General features: G+C 38.0%; 1 protein-coding gene across 1 annotated transcript in view; it reads left to right on the top strand.

The window, feature by feature from the left end:
- The window catches only part of LOC121462851 (probable ATP-dependent RNA helicase DDX60), a 121999-nt gene that overhangs the window by 63816 nt on the left and 43918 nt on the right, over nucleotides 1-14265 (top strand). Inside the window, exons 21-26 of the mRNA XM_041674814.1 lie at nucleotides 2220-2362; nucleotides 2482-2591; nucleotides 6686-6790; nucleotides 7322-7450; nucleotides 9052-9176; nucleotides 11886-12044. Of these exons, the coding sequence (XP_041530748.1) occupies nucleotides 2220-2362; nucleotides 2482-2591; nucleotides 6686-6790; nucleotides 7322-7450; nucleotides 9052-9176; nucleotides 11886-12044 (771 nt within the window). The remainder of the gene's footprint in view (nucleotides 1-2219; nucleotides 2363-2481; nucleotides 2592-6685; nucleotides 6791-7321; nucleotides 7451-9051; nucleotides 9177-11885; nucleotides 12045-14265) is intronic.

Raw genomic sequence — 14265 nt, 5'->3', positions numbered from 1 at the left:
ATTCTTCCAAGGGCACTAATCTGAAATTTAAAGGCCCCTAGATTTTTTTGCATTTCACATTTGCATTTTCATAAGCCAAAGACTCAATCATTATATGTCTTGCTTCTGGGTTCGATATCCCTATTTGTACAGCTTTTGTTAGTCTTTGTAAAAAGTCACTAAAGGGTTCTCTCTAACCCTTTTTAACTCTGACAAATGATTCCATTCACTGTCCTGGGTCCTGCACCCTTTCCCAAGACCTTAAGGCTGCTGTAGTACATATGAAGAGTGTGTTTTCATCCAAATTAGCATGTTCCTGAGGGTTGGAAAAGAGCCCTTCACCTAGAATTTGATCTAGGGAAATCTCAATTCCCTTCACTCTTTCCTGCTGTTCTAAAAGTCTAGCCTCTTGCCTGAATAAGCATTTCCAGTTCAATTGTGGTCCACTCTCAAGTACTGCAGAGGCTAACTGAAGCCAGTTGAAGGGTGTGGCCCTGTTTGTTGTGGCCCAAGATTTTAGCATCTCTTTAACAAAGGAGGCGTGCATCCCAAAAGTCATAACAGCCTGTTTAATTTCTTTGAGATCATTCATACGGACAGGCTCTCATGTATCCTCCTTGATGACACTAGGGTTCCTGGAACCAATCACTTTCTCTGTTGTTATTACTGGAAAGGCAGGTAGAGCTGTAGGTAGAGCTTTGTGGGAATTATCTCGGAGAGATTTACCCACAGATGGAGTTAAAATTTGCCTTTCTACCCTTTGCTCCTCTTCATCAGAGTTTGGAAATTCCTCAATCTTTTCAATACTATTCACCATTGCCTTCTGCAATGTCTGAATCTCCTGTCCAGAATTATGTTTCAAAGTTTTCATTGAGGATTCTAAAGTATGAAGTTTGTCCATTAGAGATAACATCTCATCTTTGGACAGAATTTTTATGGCATAAACTGTGCCTTCTTGAATTGACAATCTTTCTGCCAATCTGTCACAAGCTTTAGACAAAATCTGATTGTCACATTCAGCAGTTTTGATTCTCTCAGTTAACGTTTCAGTTCCTACAAAAAGGGACTGAAGTTTGCGATCCAAATCAGCTATTCCCTCTTCCATAGTAATGAATATCTCCTTAACATCAGCCTGTACCTTTTCTAAATTTTGCTCGGTTGATCAGGTCATGTTAAACAAAAATCTGTTTTCTTCCTGGAGAAATTAAACTGATTCTTGAGAAGATTGTTGTCATTCTCAATTGTTTTTAAGTTTTCAACCTCTGCCTTAAGAATCCTGGATTTGTCTCGTAAAGAATTTATCATATTTCTATTATCAAACCACATAGTACCAAGGAAAACTAAAAATCCCAGAAAGATCCATAGATGTGGGGTGACAGACACCTCTTGTAAAATCTCCCACATGGTACAATCAAAAAGGCTGTTAAAGTCTTAACGTTTTCAGACATTTTCAATCAAATCAGTATTTATTTTTATTTATAAAAGAAAATTTTTACCTGTAATGACTGTTTCCTGCCAGTGGTGGCGAAATGCACCTGAGTCCAAGTGGCTGAAGTCAGAGCTGGTCTGAAAAGTCTACTCAAAACCCAAAACTGAAAGTTAACTGTAAGCAGCAGGGGGGGGGGAGGGCCAGGAAACACCCGTGGGGAGGGGGATGCAGAGCAGTCATGTGCGCGGAGTGGCATTGTGTACTGATCACGCTGTTTACTGCTAGGTGCTGGGGGGGGGGGGGGTGAATACAGAGGCACTTGCACCACTTTCTAGATCCAAGCAATTCTGGCGGGCAGGGTGGGGCCGCATAGACTCTTAGTAGTACTTTTACAAGTCTATTAATTTTTTTAAACGTGAAAGGCAGGCACAAAAATATTAAGTGATTCTTGCAGGATTCAGGGTTAATAATAAAGAAGCTAGAATTTTATTTCAGGTTATATGGCTATAGATCTAGTTCCATTATGTGAAAGTTTTAAGACATATGATTTCTTTTGTATATAATTATTTTCACATAAGTTATTTCTGTTTTCTGCTTAAATAATGTATGAGTTACCTTTGTGATAGCTAATGTTGGTGGTCAATTACTCTTCAAAGTCCCTCTGCTAGTGACTGACTTCTATTATGCAGCTCAAAACTTCTAATGATTCCACAGCTTTCAAAATAATATCAAGGACTGGTAGCCAAGTGAAGCATGAACCATTGGGCACATTACTGATTACAATCATAAGTAATATGTTTATTTTTTAAAGGTGGCTCCAGTCAGTAAAGAGGTACTGGGAACAAGTAGACAGTACAGTGGAAAAAATAACTTTTTCCAAAAGAAATGCTGGTGCCCGTGGCAGTCGTCATGAAGACCAAGCGCAAGCCAGACAGTCATACAATGTTCGACTTGGTATGTACGCTCTGTGTAGTTGTACAGCCTTGTTTTTGTTTTCTTTAGCTATTTGCTTTAAAATTGTTCCACTCACCACATTTTTGATAATTTAGAAAATCTCACTCTTCCCCTTTCAGTGATCTACGGAGAGAGATACAATGACCTAGAGAAGCACGTATGTTCTGTGAGACAGGGTGAAGTTTGCATTGATCATTTTCACCCTTGTGCCGCACTAACCATAGATCATGTAAGTAGCAACCTTTGCCACAGTTGTTCCATAGAACAGCACTGTCTGGCTAACAGCTGAAACTATAATGCTGTGCAGAATGCATTCGAAGAGAAGCCTGATGCTGGAATGCAGAGGGAACACTACAATGTTGATTTAAAAATGAACAGCAGTGTTCTAGTTTCTGTAGTTTCTCAATATTAAGATGTCATCAGGATCCTCAAGGTTTTAATACTACTAAACACATTGACTTGATGATCTTATTAGTCTGGGGACATTATTTCTTTCCTTTTTCCCCTTTATTAAGCACCCATGTCTGCCTCTCCCTTAACTATGTCACTTCTGCACCACTAATGGTGTGCCGAGGACAGCACTTAACCTCTTTGCTTGGTGCAGCTACATGCATGTGTGAAAAAGTCTCACATGTGAAAACATGACTAATGTGTATGATCTGAAACCAGGAATACATGTTTCTCATTGCCATGACAATAAAGTCATGACTCTTTGGTAATGACTCAGCAATGTAGAGACCTTAAAAAAATGTCAACCAACTATTGCATAGTTAGAGGAGGATAATTCATTAAATATTTCCTATATGTACCTGTCATCCTTTCTCATTGCACTCCCTAGAAAGGTTCATTTAAACTCACATTAGTCCTGAAAATGATAGCCATTTGTTTTTCTTCTTTCTCAGACCTGAAAAATAAAGTATATACTATATTCTGATACTATATTATGGCTCTTAATTTTAATTCTATTCCTTAAAAGAGTTTACTGAACTTCTTTAAAAACAGCTAAGGATACAGAACTTGACAGCTAAGGTCTTCCAGGGCCTTTTTCTACATTGCATCCTGAATGTGTTTTGCTTGGAAGTTCTTTTGCTATATGCTGTTCATCCCAAATGCTACACGTTAGTGCCTAGATCTTGACTTTTTTCTTTGAAACTCTTATAATGTGGAGCTTTTTTAGAATCTTGCTGTGTTTTCCTCAACTGGTAGGTTAACTTTTCCACAGCACTTGTGTTTGTGTGTCAACAAAAGCAGATTACCACTGAACCTTCAGCACTTGCCTTTTAGTGTTCTGAAATAACAGCTGCGGGAATAATCTCCTGTACCTCTAGTTACTAACACATTGTTGTGTGAATACTGGCTGTTTTTTAAAAAAAGTAGCTGATTGGAATTATGTTTTTAAAATACTCACATATTTCACATCTTTTAACTACCTCAATTGTATGATGGAGGTCCCACTACAGTTTCATTTTACAAATAATAGAAGTGAGTCATGAACAACTCTGTCACTACTATAGCACTAAGTAAATAGTATAAATCAGTCGTAATGTCAGACTCATTGATTAATTCTGTGTTAATATAAAAGTTTTGTCTACCATATATACTGGTGCACCATGTATATATCATGTATACATGATCATGTATGTCATAGACTCATATGTATATATCTCATATATACATGACCACCACATGATAGTATTTGGCTGTGTATTGCAATGATTTCCAAAGGCAATGAAATGGATCTGGATATGGAATTTTTCTAGTAAAATGCTTGTGAAGGAAGCTTTTATTATTAGTGATAATAGCCCAATTCAATCTGCAAATTTAACTGAAAAATGGAAAAATCCTGTGCCTTAACTTATACTCAGAATATAGATATTAATACAGCCATCAGTAAGACAAAAATCCAGTTGTAGTCTCTCTCTTTTCTTCCTTTTCCCTCTTTCTTCCTTGTGTCTTTACCCCCTTTCTGATATCTACAGATTGTCTGACACTCTCAGTATTATCCAGTGTCTTTAAATATAGCACAGTACTTTAAAAATTACTTGTTTTGTGTAAAGTGATTAAGAAATGTTATCTTTAAACAGCCTCAAGTATACTGGTTCAGAGTTTGCTCCAAGTGCCTTCTCTCTCTTCTTGGTAGCTATTAATGGAGTAACTGAAAAGCAATAGAGTAGTTACAGTGTGGTCTGACCCTATGTGACTTCTGCAAAGGTCATGCAGTTGAATGAGTCTTAAGATTTGGTAGCAAGGATATAGAGTAAATGCTAGACTTGGGCATTATTAAAGGAATTTTACAACCACTTGCATAGCATATACTTATATAGGTCATTTCTTATAGAAGGAAAATAGAAGTGAGTGTAAATTCCAAATGTGTAGATAATTCTGAACGTTTTTTATTAAACTTAGATTAAATGAAAGAGCTAAGTGACGTAAAAATATCCCCAAATGTGATAAATTGTAGCAACATAAAGAGACGAATCATCTAACTTTCCATAAGAATCATCTTATGGCTATATCAGAAAAGTGATTTCCAAAAGCAAGAGATAGGAGAGTACAAATGACTTAGCCTTAGCCCAACAGAAGCAAGGGATCACCAGTGAGGGATTGCCCTCAGCCATGTATGCCTTGTTTCTGGCAAACTGAAGCCTTGTTTGACCTTTGCCATCAGTTACCATCCCATCCAGGCACAGCTGCTGCTGTCTGGAGAGCTGTCAGCCCTGGGAAACCCTTGAAATAACTACTGTCTCTTGCTCAGTACGGATTGAATGTGAAGATCACCTGTGGTACAGAGACACTTGTATTTACAAAATAACAGTTGGATCATGTTCTACTGTTAGTTCTCTATTTTTTTTTCTGCCTAGATTTGTTTAGGTTTTGCCTTCTTGCCGATTTGCCAGTTTGTAGTAAAAAAAAAAAAAATACTGAATTGAGTCCCAGCCTGGACCATAAAATTGCTAAATTCCTTAAAACTTATGAAGTATGAACTTATTAATTGATAAACTACATCAATGGATGATGTACTAATCTTATGTCAGACATATGGCTAAGACTCATATATATTTCCTACTTTATTCCCTACAACAAATTTGTAACAAAGACAGAACTAATGTTTTATTTTAGAAATGAAAAAAACTGAATCTTGTGTAAACGGGTAAGAAATTTCAGCAACCCTAAGCCTGTGACCCAAAAGATTTGTATTTTAAAACTTACAAGAATTCTTGGATTAATTTTTGTTTCATTTAGTTTGGCTGCAAAACTAAGCACTCCCAAGTGACAAAATGAGAACATAAGGATAACATTGGGGGTGGTGCTGGAGACCAGCTTTGACAAGTATACCACCTAACCAGGGTAGGGGCATGGAGATTAGAAAAATAAAAAAATGAAGGCAAGAGTGAAAATTATCAACCAGAAGCATAGAATAGTATCTGGAAGGAGTTCTAGTGAAGACTAAAATTGTCCACATTTAATTTCTATTTGCTTATAATACCCCTGATCCCAAAACATAGGAGTAAGATTAAAAACATAGGAGTAAGATTTAAAAAAAATCTGCATTAGCATGATACAAGAAAATGAATATTGTGGGCTACATTCTCAGTTAAATTTTCTGTTGCTAGGATGAGACAGTAATGCTCACATCCTAGACTAAAATATTCTGTAGGCAAACTACTCCCTGGGTGGAATCCCTAAGGGAGTAGGAACTTTGTTGGATCCTTAGATTTTTTGTATAAATAGATTTACTTATCTACTTTTCTATTACTGAAATACAAGGTCTGGATATTAGCCTCACCTCTTGACAAAACCTTGGAAGAGCAGAACTCTCTGGTCTAAATCTAGGTGGGATCTTTGATTGAGGTAGAAATGGACAATAACCTTGAAGGAACAGAAGTAATTTCCAGCTCTCTGACCTATGGTCAGGGTAGAATGGCAACAACTTTGAGCAAGCTGAAATTTTTGACCTTCAGACAAGGTGGAAATAGGCTCGCATTCTGGGGCCTCCACAGGTTGGCAATGGATGGAAGTCTCTGCTGTTCAGGGGACCTTGCTGAAGACATACGTTCATTTCCCAGGACCCACACGGGTTGTTTCACAACAGCCTATAACTCCAGCTCTGGGGATATGTTTCCCTCTTTTGTCCGGGGGGGGGGCAGTACCTCCCCCATATACACAGGATTTTTAAATTTTCTTTTTTTAAAAGAAAATAGACTCAATGCCATCTTCACCATTTTCCCAGCTTTTAATGATCAAAGCAAGCATTTCTTATAAATGTTCACGCCCTGCAGGTTAAAGAAAATATTAATAAGTTTGATTTCATTTTCATCATAGATTGAAAAGTATGGATTCCCTTCTGACCTTGCCTTTTCACCTCGAGAAAGCATCCAGCTATATGACGTTATGCTTCAGGTCTGGAAAAGTTGGCCCCAGGCCCAGGTAAAAAAAAAATCTTTATGGAATCCATACTGTTATGATAGAACTCACTATTGCTATTCAGAAACACACAGTCACCATTTTTACCACTTGGATTTGATGGTTTGAAACGATTAGCAGACCATTTCCCATAGAAAATGGCCTCCTTATTTATACCTTCTAAGTTAGATGGGTTAGAAACAGTGTTAGGTATCAGTTCCTGAAAATGTCACTTCTTTCTCCTTTCTAGAAATTGTGGTATTGAGGTTTCCTTTCCCACTCTGGGTTTCTAATCCTCAGATTCTTTTCTTCTTGTATTGTTCTCTATGTCTTGAATGCTGGTGTTTTCCCTGCAGACCTGTGTGCTCTGTCTTCTTGCCATTGAAGAGTTCATACGTAGGTCTATAGCCTAAAAGGTATGGGGATGTAGGAAAGAGAAGTCCAACTGCCTCTAACCTAAGAGACCATAAAACTGTCAAGGAAGAATATAATTGTGAAATATTTTTAGGTTTTCTGACATTATTTTTATGGAATTTTATGGTCTTTCATTTCCAGAATCTGTGTCCAGAGAACTTCCCTCTTTTTAAGAACAAAGTAGTCATTAAAAAAATGGATGCAAGAAAATATGAGGAGAGCTTAAAGGAAGAATTCACCAACTGGGTTAAAAATGGGAACGAGGAGCAGGTAATTTCACACATTTTGATCAAAATACTCTATTTTGTTTTCCCTGAGTTGTATCATTCAACCAATAATATCATTTCTCTCTTTTGTAGTTTTCAATATTTATTTTAGATTTTTAAGATTGACTTGCTGTATAGTGATTCTGAACTAGAACAAAAAGAGAAAGAAAAATGATTTTTTTTTATCTCTTTTTCATTGTACCCTAAAACTTGACAAGAGACTTTGGGTTCCTCATGGATTTGGTGGCAGATAAGAGATAATATAGGACTCATGTTTGGGATTATTGATGGTTTTGCCATCATAAAGATGTGGCTCAAAAAGCTGAAACACATTTTTGCCTTTCTTCATTTCTTAGTTTTGAAGTTTTATTCTCTTTAAAAATCTTTGTTTGAGAATTTCATGTACATGTGCATTATGTGCTTCCAAATCTACTCCCCAATCCTCTCCTCTTACCATTTCCTCTTCCAACCTCACATGGTCCTTTTTAAAGTCACTGAGTCCACTCAGTGCTGCCAGTATGTTCATGGCTGTGGGGTCATCCACTGGAACATGGGCCATCTATCAACATATGCAAAGAACGCTGGCTGTCCTCCTCCCACAGCAGGCAACATTGGTGCTAGCTCCTCAGTAAGGGTAAGACTTTGTGTGTTCCTCCTCACTCATGCTGAAATTACTTCGTTACTCTCTTGTGAGCTCCTTTGCAGGCATCCACACTGCTGTGAGCTTATGTGTTCCATGCCCCTGTCATGTCCAGAGACACTGGTTTGCAGCTCTCCTTGGTGTCTTATTCTTTACCATTATTCTTTTAAATTTTAAGAACTGGAATCTTACACTAGAACTATATGCTTGCAAATTTATTTTGTTTATACATATAATCTTATTTTATCATCAAAATTTGAGGCTTCAGAAAGTTTTTTGTTTGTTTTTTAGGAATAGCATGCGTGATATTTTTTTTTCATGTGATCCTCTCCTCACCTCTGTACCTTGATTTGTTCTTTATTTCATTTGGAAACATGCCATAGTTAGGTTACATTTCCCTGTGCTTATCTGGTCATTCAGAACCTCTTAGTCAGGTTGGCTGTGCTTGCCTCTGCTGCATGGAGTTGGCTCCTTTCTCCTGCTACAGTGGAAACAGCACCACTAACTGAGCAATTCTTCCCCTCCTGCCTGATTTGTGTTGTCTCAAACAATTGCAGGTGTGGTGTACAGAGCATCAGAAGTTTGTTATTAAGTCTGTGGTTTGTGTGTATCCTTGCTGTGGCTGGCCACAGTCTTGTGGTATAGTGTCCTAGGATTAGTTTGAAGAACAACAAAAACAAAGATTAAACAACAATGAAAAGAGTTTAGTCTGAGTGGCCATTCCTCTCTTTGCTATGCACATTTTATTTTATTTTATTTATTTATTTATTTTTTGGATTTTCGAGACAGGGTTTCTCTGTGGCTTTGGAGCCTGTCCTGGAACTAGCTCTGTAGACCAGGCTGGTCTCGAACTCACAGAGATCCACCTGCCTCTGCCTCCCAAGTGCTGGGATTAAAGGCGTGCGCCACCACTGCCCAGCTGCTATGCACATTTTAATACAAACACTTTCTGTTCACTGTCACAGGCCAGAATGGTGCTGCAGAAGCTGAGTCCCGATTTCCATGACTACTCAGGATGGATGCTGAACTTTTTTCCACATCTTGTTGAGAAGCTCAGGGAAATGGATAAGTTGCCTGCACTGTTCTTTTTGTAAGTTATTTAGCATTGTGACATAATCTGTGTTAGGCTCCTTCCTGTAAGATACAGAAAATTATATACACATTACCCGTATGGTCTAGTATTTATTATTATTTGAGGTGTTTGTACATTTGTCAAAATAATATGGCTTATTTAAAGTCATAAGGAGTTGATGACCCAACGACATTAGACATTTTAGCCTGGAGTGAACAAAGGAGAAATGTAAAACTGTGACACAGTGGATGGGCGTGTGCTATTGGTAGGTAATGGAGGGGAGAAATGCACAAGAAGAAAAAGGTTGTACATGGTTATCTTGTTCTCAACTTCTCATCCTTAATAAAAGAAAGCCATTCTCTTATATCTATTCTGCTAAAGGTAGAATGTTATGAATTGTGCATTCGTAAGGTATCTGCAATGGCACCACAGCCCGGGAGTCCAGCTTCCAAACCGCACCCAGGGTTGCAGAAAAGAATGCCTTCTAAGCAATGAGACTTAAGAAAATGTCTTCTCTATCTTTGAGCTAGAATTTTTTATCTGAGGGTAAATGAGGAAACACATGCTTTCTGATGGCAACTTAAGAATAAAAGGAACAAGTACAATCTTTCCTGTGGTAACCTTCTCCTTTACTTCATCTTGAATAATCTTTCTTGACAATCTCTCTACACAGTTACATCTCTCTACATATAGTTATGGATCTCTTTACATATGCACAATCTCTCTTCTGCACAATCCTACATCTCTTTATATAGTCATATCTATTTTCACACAATTACATTTTCCCTTCTCTCTCCATATATATTTCACACAGCTACAAACCTTCATCCTTCTTCTTTACACAGTCACTTATCTTTCCACACAGTTACATTCTTCACACAGTCATGTACTTCTTCTAAATAGCTGTATATCTCATCTACACAGTGATGAAGAACACTTTAAAGAAATCCCACACTCGCTCAGAATTGAGAATAATAGATGGTTATTTATTTAGGGGTAGACTCACAAATCAGAATCCTCTTCTTTAAAGGAAAACAACCACTGAATCCTGCAGCAGGAAAAGAGAGTGGCCCCGTGCTTTACATAGGCAAGAATAGTACAAGAGGCCACACCCAAGTGGACAGATCACCTAAAGGCTACTGGCTGTAGGATTTCCTACAACACAGCTCTCCACCATACAATCACATCTCTTTCTTCACATACATCTCTACATTCCAGACATTATGAAATTCATGTGATGCAAATGAGGTGTGTTTGCTTTTGTTTCTCGAGCAAGAATCTGAGCAGCAATGCTTATTGAGCAGATCTGAGAACTCTAAATGGTTAAGATCTAGATTAGGTCCACAGGGTATGCCTCAACATGCCAAGAAGTCTACACCTTTATAGTCCTAGGTATTTATATTTTCAGAATTATAAAGGCTTTGTCTAGGGGAGCTATAGGATTGAAAAGCCATGTCCTTGTCCTCCAGTCCTTCCTACCTTCTAGAAAGAAGTAATGATTATGTGACAGTGAGAAACTATGTCTCTTTCCACTTTGCCAAAAGGACAATTCTTGGGTTGACTAAAATTATTTCTCATCTTTCAGGAGGATATGTGGAAGGTGGAAGTGATTTTCCTTTTCTCTGTTTCCACATCACTCCTTCCTTCATGCCAGGGCACATCTATCCTTTGGAGAGTTTCTGTGAGCTCATTCTATAGTGTCACAGGAATATAGTATTGGGGAAACTTAGTTTTCACTTCACAGTTGATAACTAGGAGTATGTGGATCTAAAGCACCCAGAATTCAGAGTAAAATTTATAAAAGCAGGCTTTAAAAACTTAGCCGATATATGTCACATTTATGGTTTGCATTTGAAGTGCTTTCCATCGGTCTGCGTTTGGACGGTTGTTGCTAGATTGTGGTGCTGTTTAGGAAGGTTGTGGAAAGTTACCAGATGCCACCTAACCAATGGACATGGTCTGGCTATCACCATTTATACTTCTCAGATCAGAGCTACAAATTAAACAACAATCTTCAAATTAAATGTATCGACATTGGTAAGCCTCTTGGGTACCTAATTACTTTTCTATTTCTGGGAAGAGACACCAAGGCCAAGACATTCTGTAAAAGAAAGAATTTACTAGGACTCACAGTTCTAGAGAGTTATAGTCTATGACCATTATGTCAGGGGAACATGACAGAAGGTAGGTGGCATGGTATTGGAGCAATAGCTGAGAGAGTATATCATTATCAGAAGATAGGGTTCAGATAAAGACAGCTAACTGGGAATGTCATGGGCTTTTGATACCTCAAACCTAATCCCAGTTCTATACCTCTTCCAAAAAGGATACTCCTCCTAATCTTTCCCAAGCAGTTCCACCAACTACAGACTCTGTATTCAAATACATGAGCCTCGGAGGATCGTTATCAATCAAACAACCATGTAGGGCCACTGTGGTCAAGCCTTGAAGTCTTAGAGCCAACCTTACTTTCTCTTTGTGCTCTGCTTCTTGACTATGGACACAATGTGAGTGTGTCTTAACTCTTACTTTTGTGGCCATGCTTAACTGTATCCTAGTATAAGTAGCTATGTCCTTTCAAATTGTAAACCAGTTTAAGCCCCTCTATAAACACATCTTGTCAGCCATTTGCTCATAACCATGAGAAATGTATCACAACCAGAAAAGATGGAGAGGCTGAATTCTATGACATTATGCTATTTTAAACACACATTCATTTGCTTCCAGATTTAATTTATACTCTGTAGAAAAATGTGCTAAGGCTACTTGGAATTTCCTGAGGGAAAAGCAGGAAAAGAAAAGACCTCCCAATGCTGATAAAGAAGCTGATATCATGATTAACAAACTTGAAAAAGTTGAAAAATTTTTGAAGAAACAAAAGAAAATGTAAGTATTTTACTAAGAAAATTGGCCACATAAGGGTTTATACAATGCAAATGTCCTAGTAGGAAGCATGCATTGAAAATACTCTATACTGAAGTTCTAATAACTGCTTGGATTGTTTTTGTTTTTAAATTTCAGAGAGTTGGTTGGAGACAAGTAACCAATATAACATATTGCTTATTTGCATTGATCATTTTAATTTATGGTTATTTGAAGCAAGTCCAAATATATCAGTCTGTGTGTATTGTAGAACTTGACATGATCATCCCACATTGTTCATGTGACTCTGTCTTGACTCATGACACCTTGTCACAGTGTGAGTCATACAGTGAGATTTGGACTGGATTACAATGCCAGTTTTACCCTTGGAAAATCATTGTTCTCAGTGTGTAGCTAAAACGTGTCTTCCCTATGGCCCTTTAGTGGCTGTGTGGGGTATAAACTCTATATTTCCCCCTTATGAATGCAGAGGTCTTTATGGACTTAAGGTTCTCCAGGTTCACACCTCTTCAACCTAACTAACCTTAGCTTATAAACTTTGAAATTGGTTATATTACCCCCTGTTTGGTATTCTTTTTCCTGTTGCCCAGCTGATGGAGTCTAATGTCTACTGTTGATCATCTAACAATTTTGACTTTGTTTTTCCTTTCTCCATGCATTTCTTGCCACTGCCTTTTTTTTGCTCTTTGTGGTTCTATTCACTTCATTTATCCTTCCATCTCTTTCTATCCATGGGCCTAAATCTCTGCCTCTTGAGTACCTTCACCCTTATTGCTCCCATCATCTGTTATCTCATAAAATTTCATCTGTTCTCTGAATCTTATATTTAGACTTATAATTTTTTGATTGTTATTTTTTGTTTAGTTAGGACATAAATTATTCTGTGTTTTTAAAATATATAAACTGACCATCTCTTATTAAAAAATACAATATCCCAAATCCTTCAAAATCTGAGACTCTGGATGCTCAAATAACACTGTCTATAGAATTTTTTGTGATAAAATTTTGTTCCTTTCCTCTCAGATTCATAATCTCATTTTTAATTAGTACACACACACACACACATGTTTCTTATTAATTTCATTTACTGTACTTATGTGAATGCATGTCTAGAACTGATCACTCTGGATCGGGTAAGCAATCCAGACGCTAGTAACTTGAGAAGACTGATTCTTTCTCTTTTGATAATCAATTAATTGTCTATAGCTTTTCATCTAAGGGTGGGTCCTCATGAGATTTCCCACATCCGTATTTGTTATCAACAAATTTGTTCATTGTTCAGGTTTTGTTTGGATGACTATATAGTTAAGATGATCAACTTAAAATCCTGTAATAAGAGTTTATTGCATAGAGTTGCAGCCCCAGAAGTACTGTTCTTATTGGGCCAGCCTGTCGTGGAGCAGCCAGGCATTGTCAGTCCTGGTGCAAGTGACAACTTCATGCACTGGACCTAGAAAAAGGCACTGTAAAGGGCTAGGAAACAGAGTAGTTGCTCAGCTGTAATAGCAAGTAGAGGATTTTGTAGAAAGAGATTTTTAGGAGAGAGGAAGGTATAGCAAAGTTTATTAAAGGCTAACAGATTTTTTTTTAAGGATAGAACTGCTGGGCAGAATTTTAACATGAATAGAGGTGGGTGGTAGATAGGAAAGATAGAAGCCCTAGGCTGCCATGTGGCAGTCACAGTGGTAGCAGAGGGAAGGAAAAACAGAGACAGAACACACAGAAGAATGTGACATTTTGAGTCCCATTGAGATGCCAGCAGACACAGAAGCAGGGACCAGGAGATAAGAGATGTATCCAGCAGGCAAGAGCCCAAACTGTGGATCTCTCAGGCTCTGGGAGAGGAGAGTGAGTAGGAGAAATGTACACATGACTGCAGTATGTTTCAGAAGCCAGACAAACACACAGGTGTAAGGGAGAACAGAAACACAAGGACAGAATATCTATGCCACTTAGAGTAGGAGGGAGGCTGAATGGATCCATTGCTGGGAGAATCCTAGCAAGAACAGAACATGTACCAGGAAGAAGAGAGGAGGGCAGACAGACAAACAGAACACTGAAGGGGGGAGCACAATGTTCAGCAAATGTGGATAAGTGTGCTCAAATTGTCTAGCCCAAGTTTGGATAGGTTTCATAGCAATTGGGGATCAGACTTAATCTGCAAGCAACCAATCACAAACCTTTGCTGGGACCCGAAGTCTAAAGCACTGCATCTAGAACTCTA

Source organism: Microtus oregoni, unplaced genomic scaffold (assembly GCF_018167655.1).
Source record: "Microtus oregoni isolate MIOR12 unplaced genomic scaffold, Mior012 000025F_ref0000491, whole genome shotgun sequence".
NCBI lineage: Eukaryota > Metazoa > Chordata > Mammalia > Rodentia > Cricetidae > Microtus > Microtus oregoni.
Note: the sequence above shows the minus strand (reverse complement) of the source record. Positions and strands in the feature narration are given on the sequence as shown.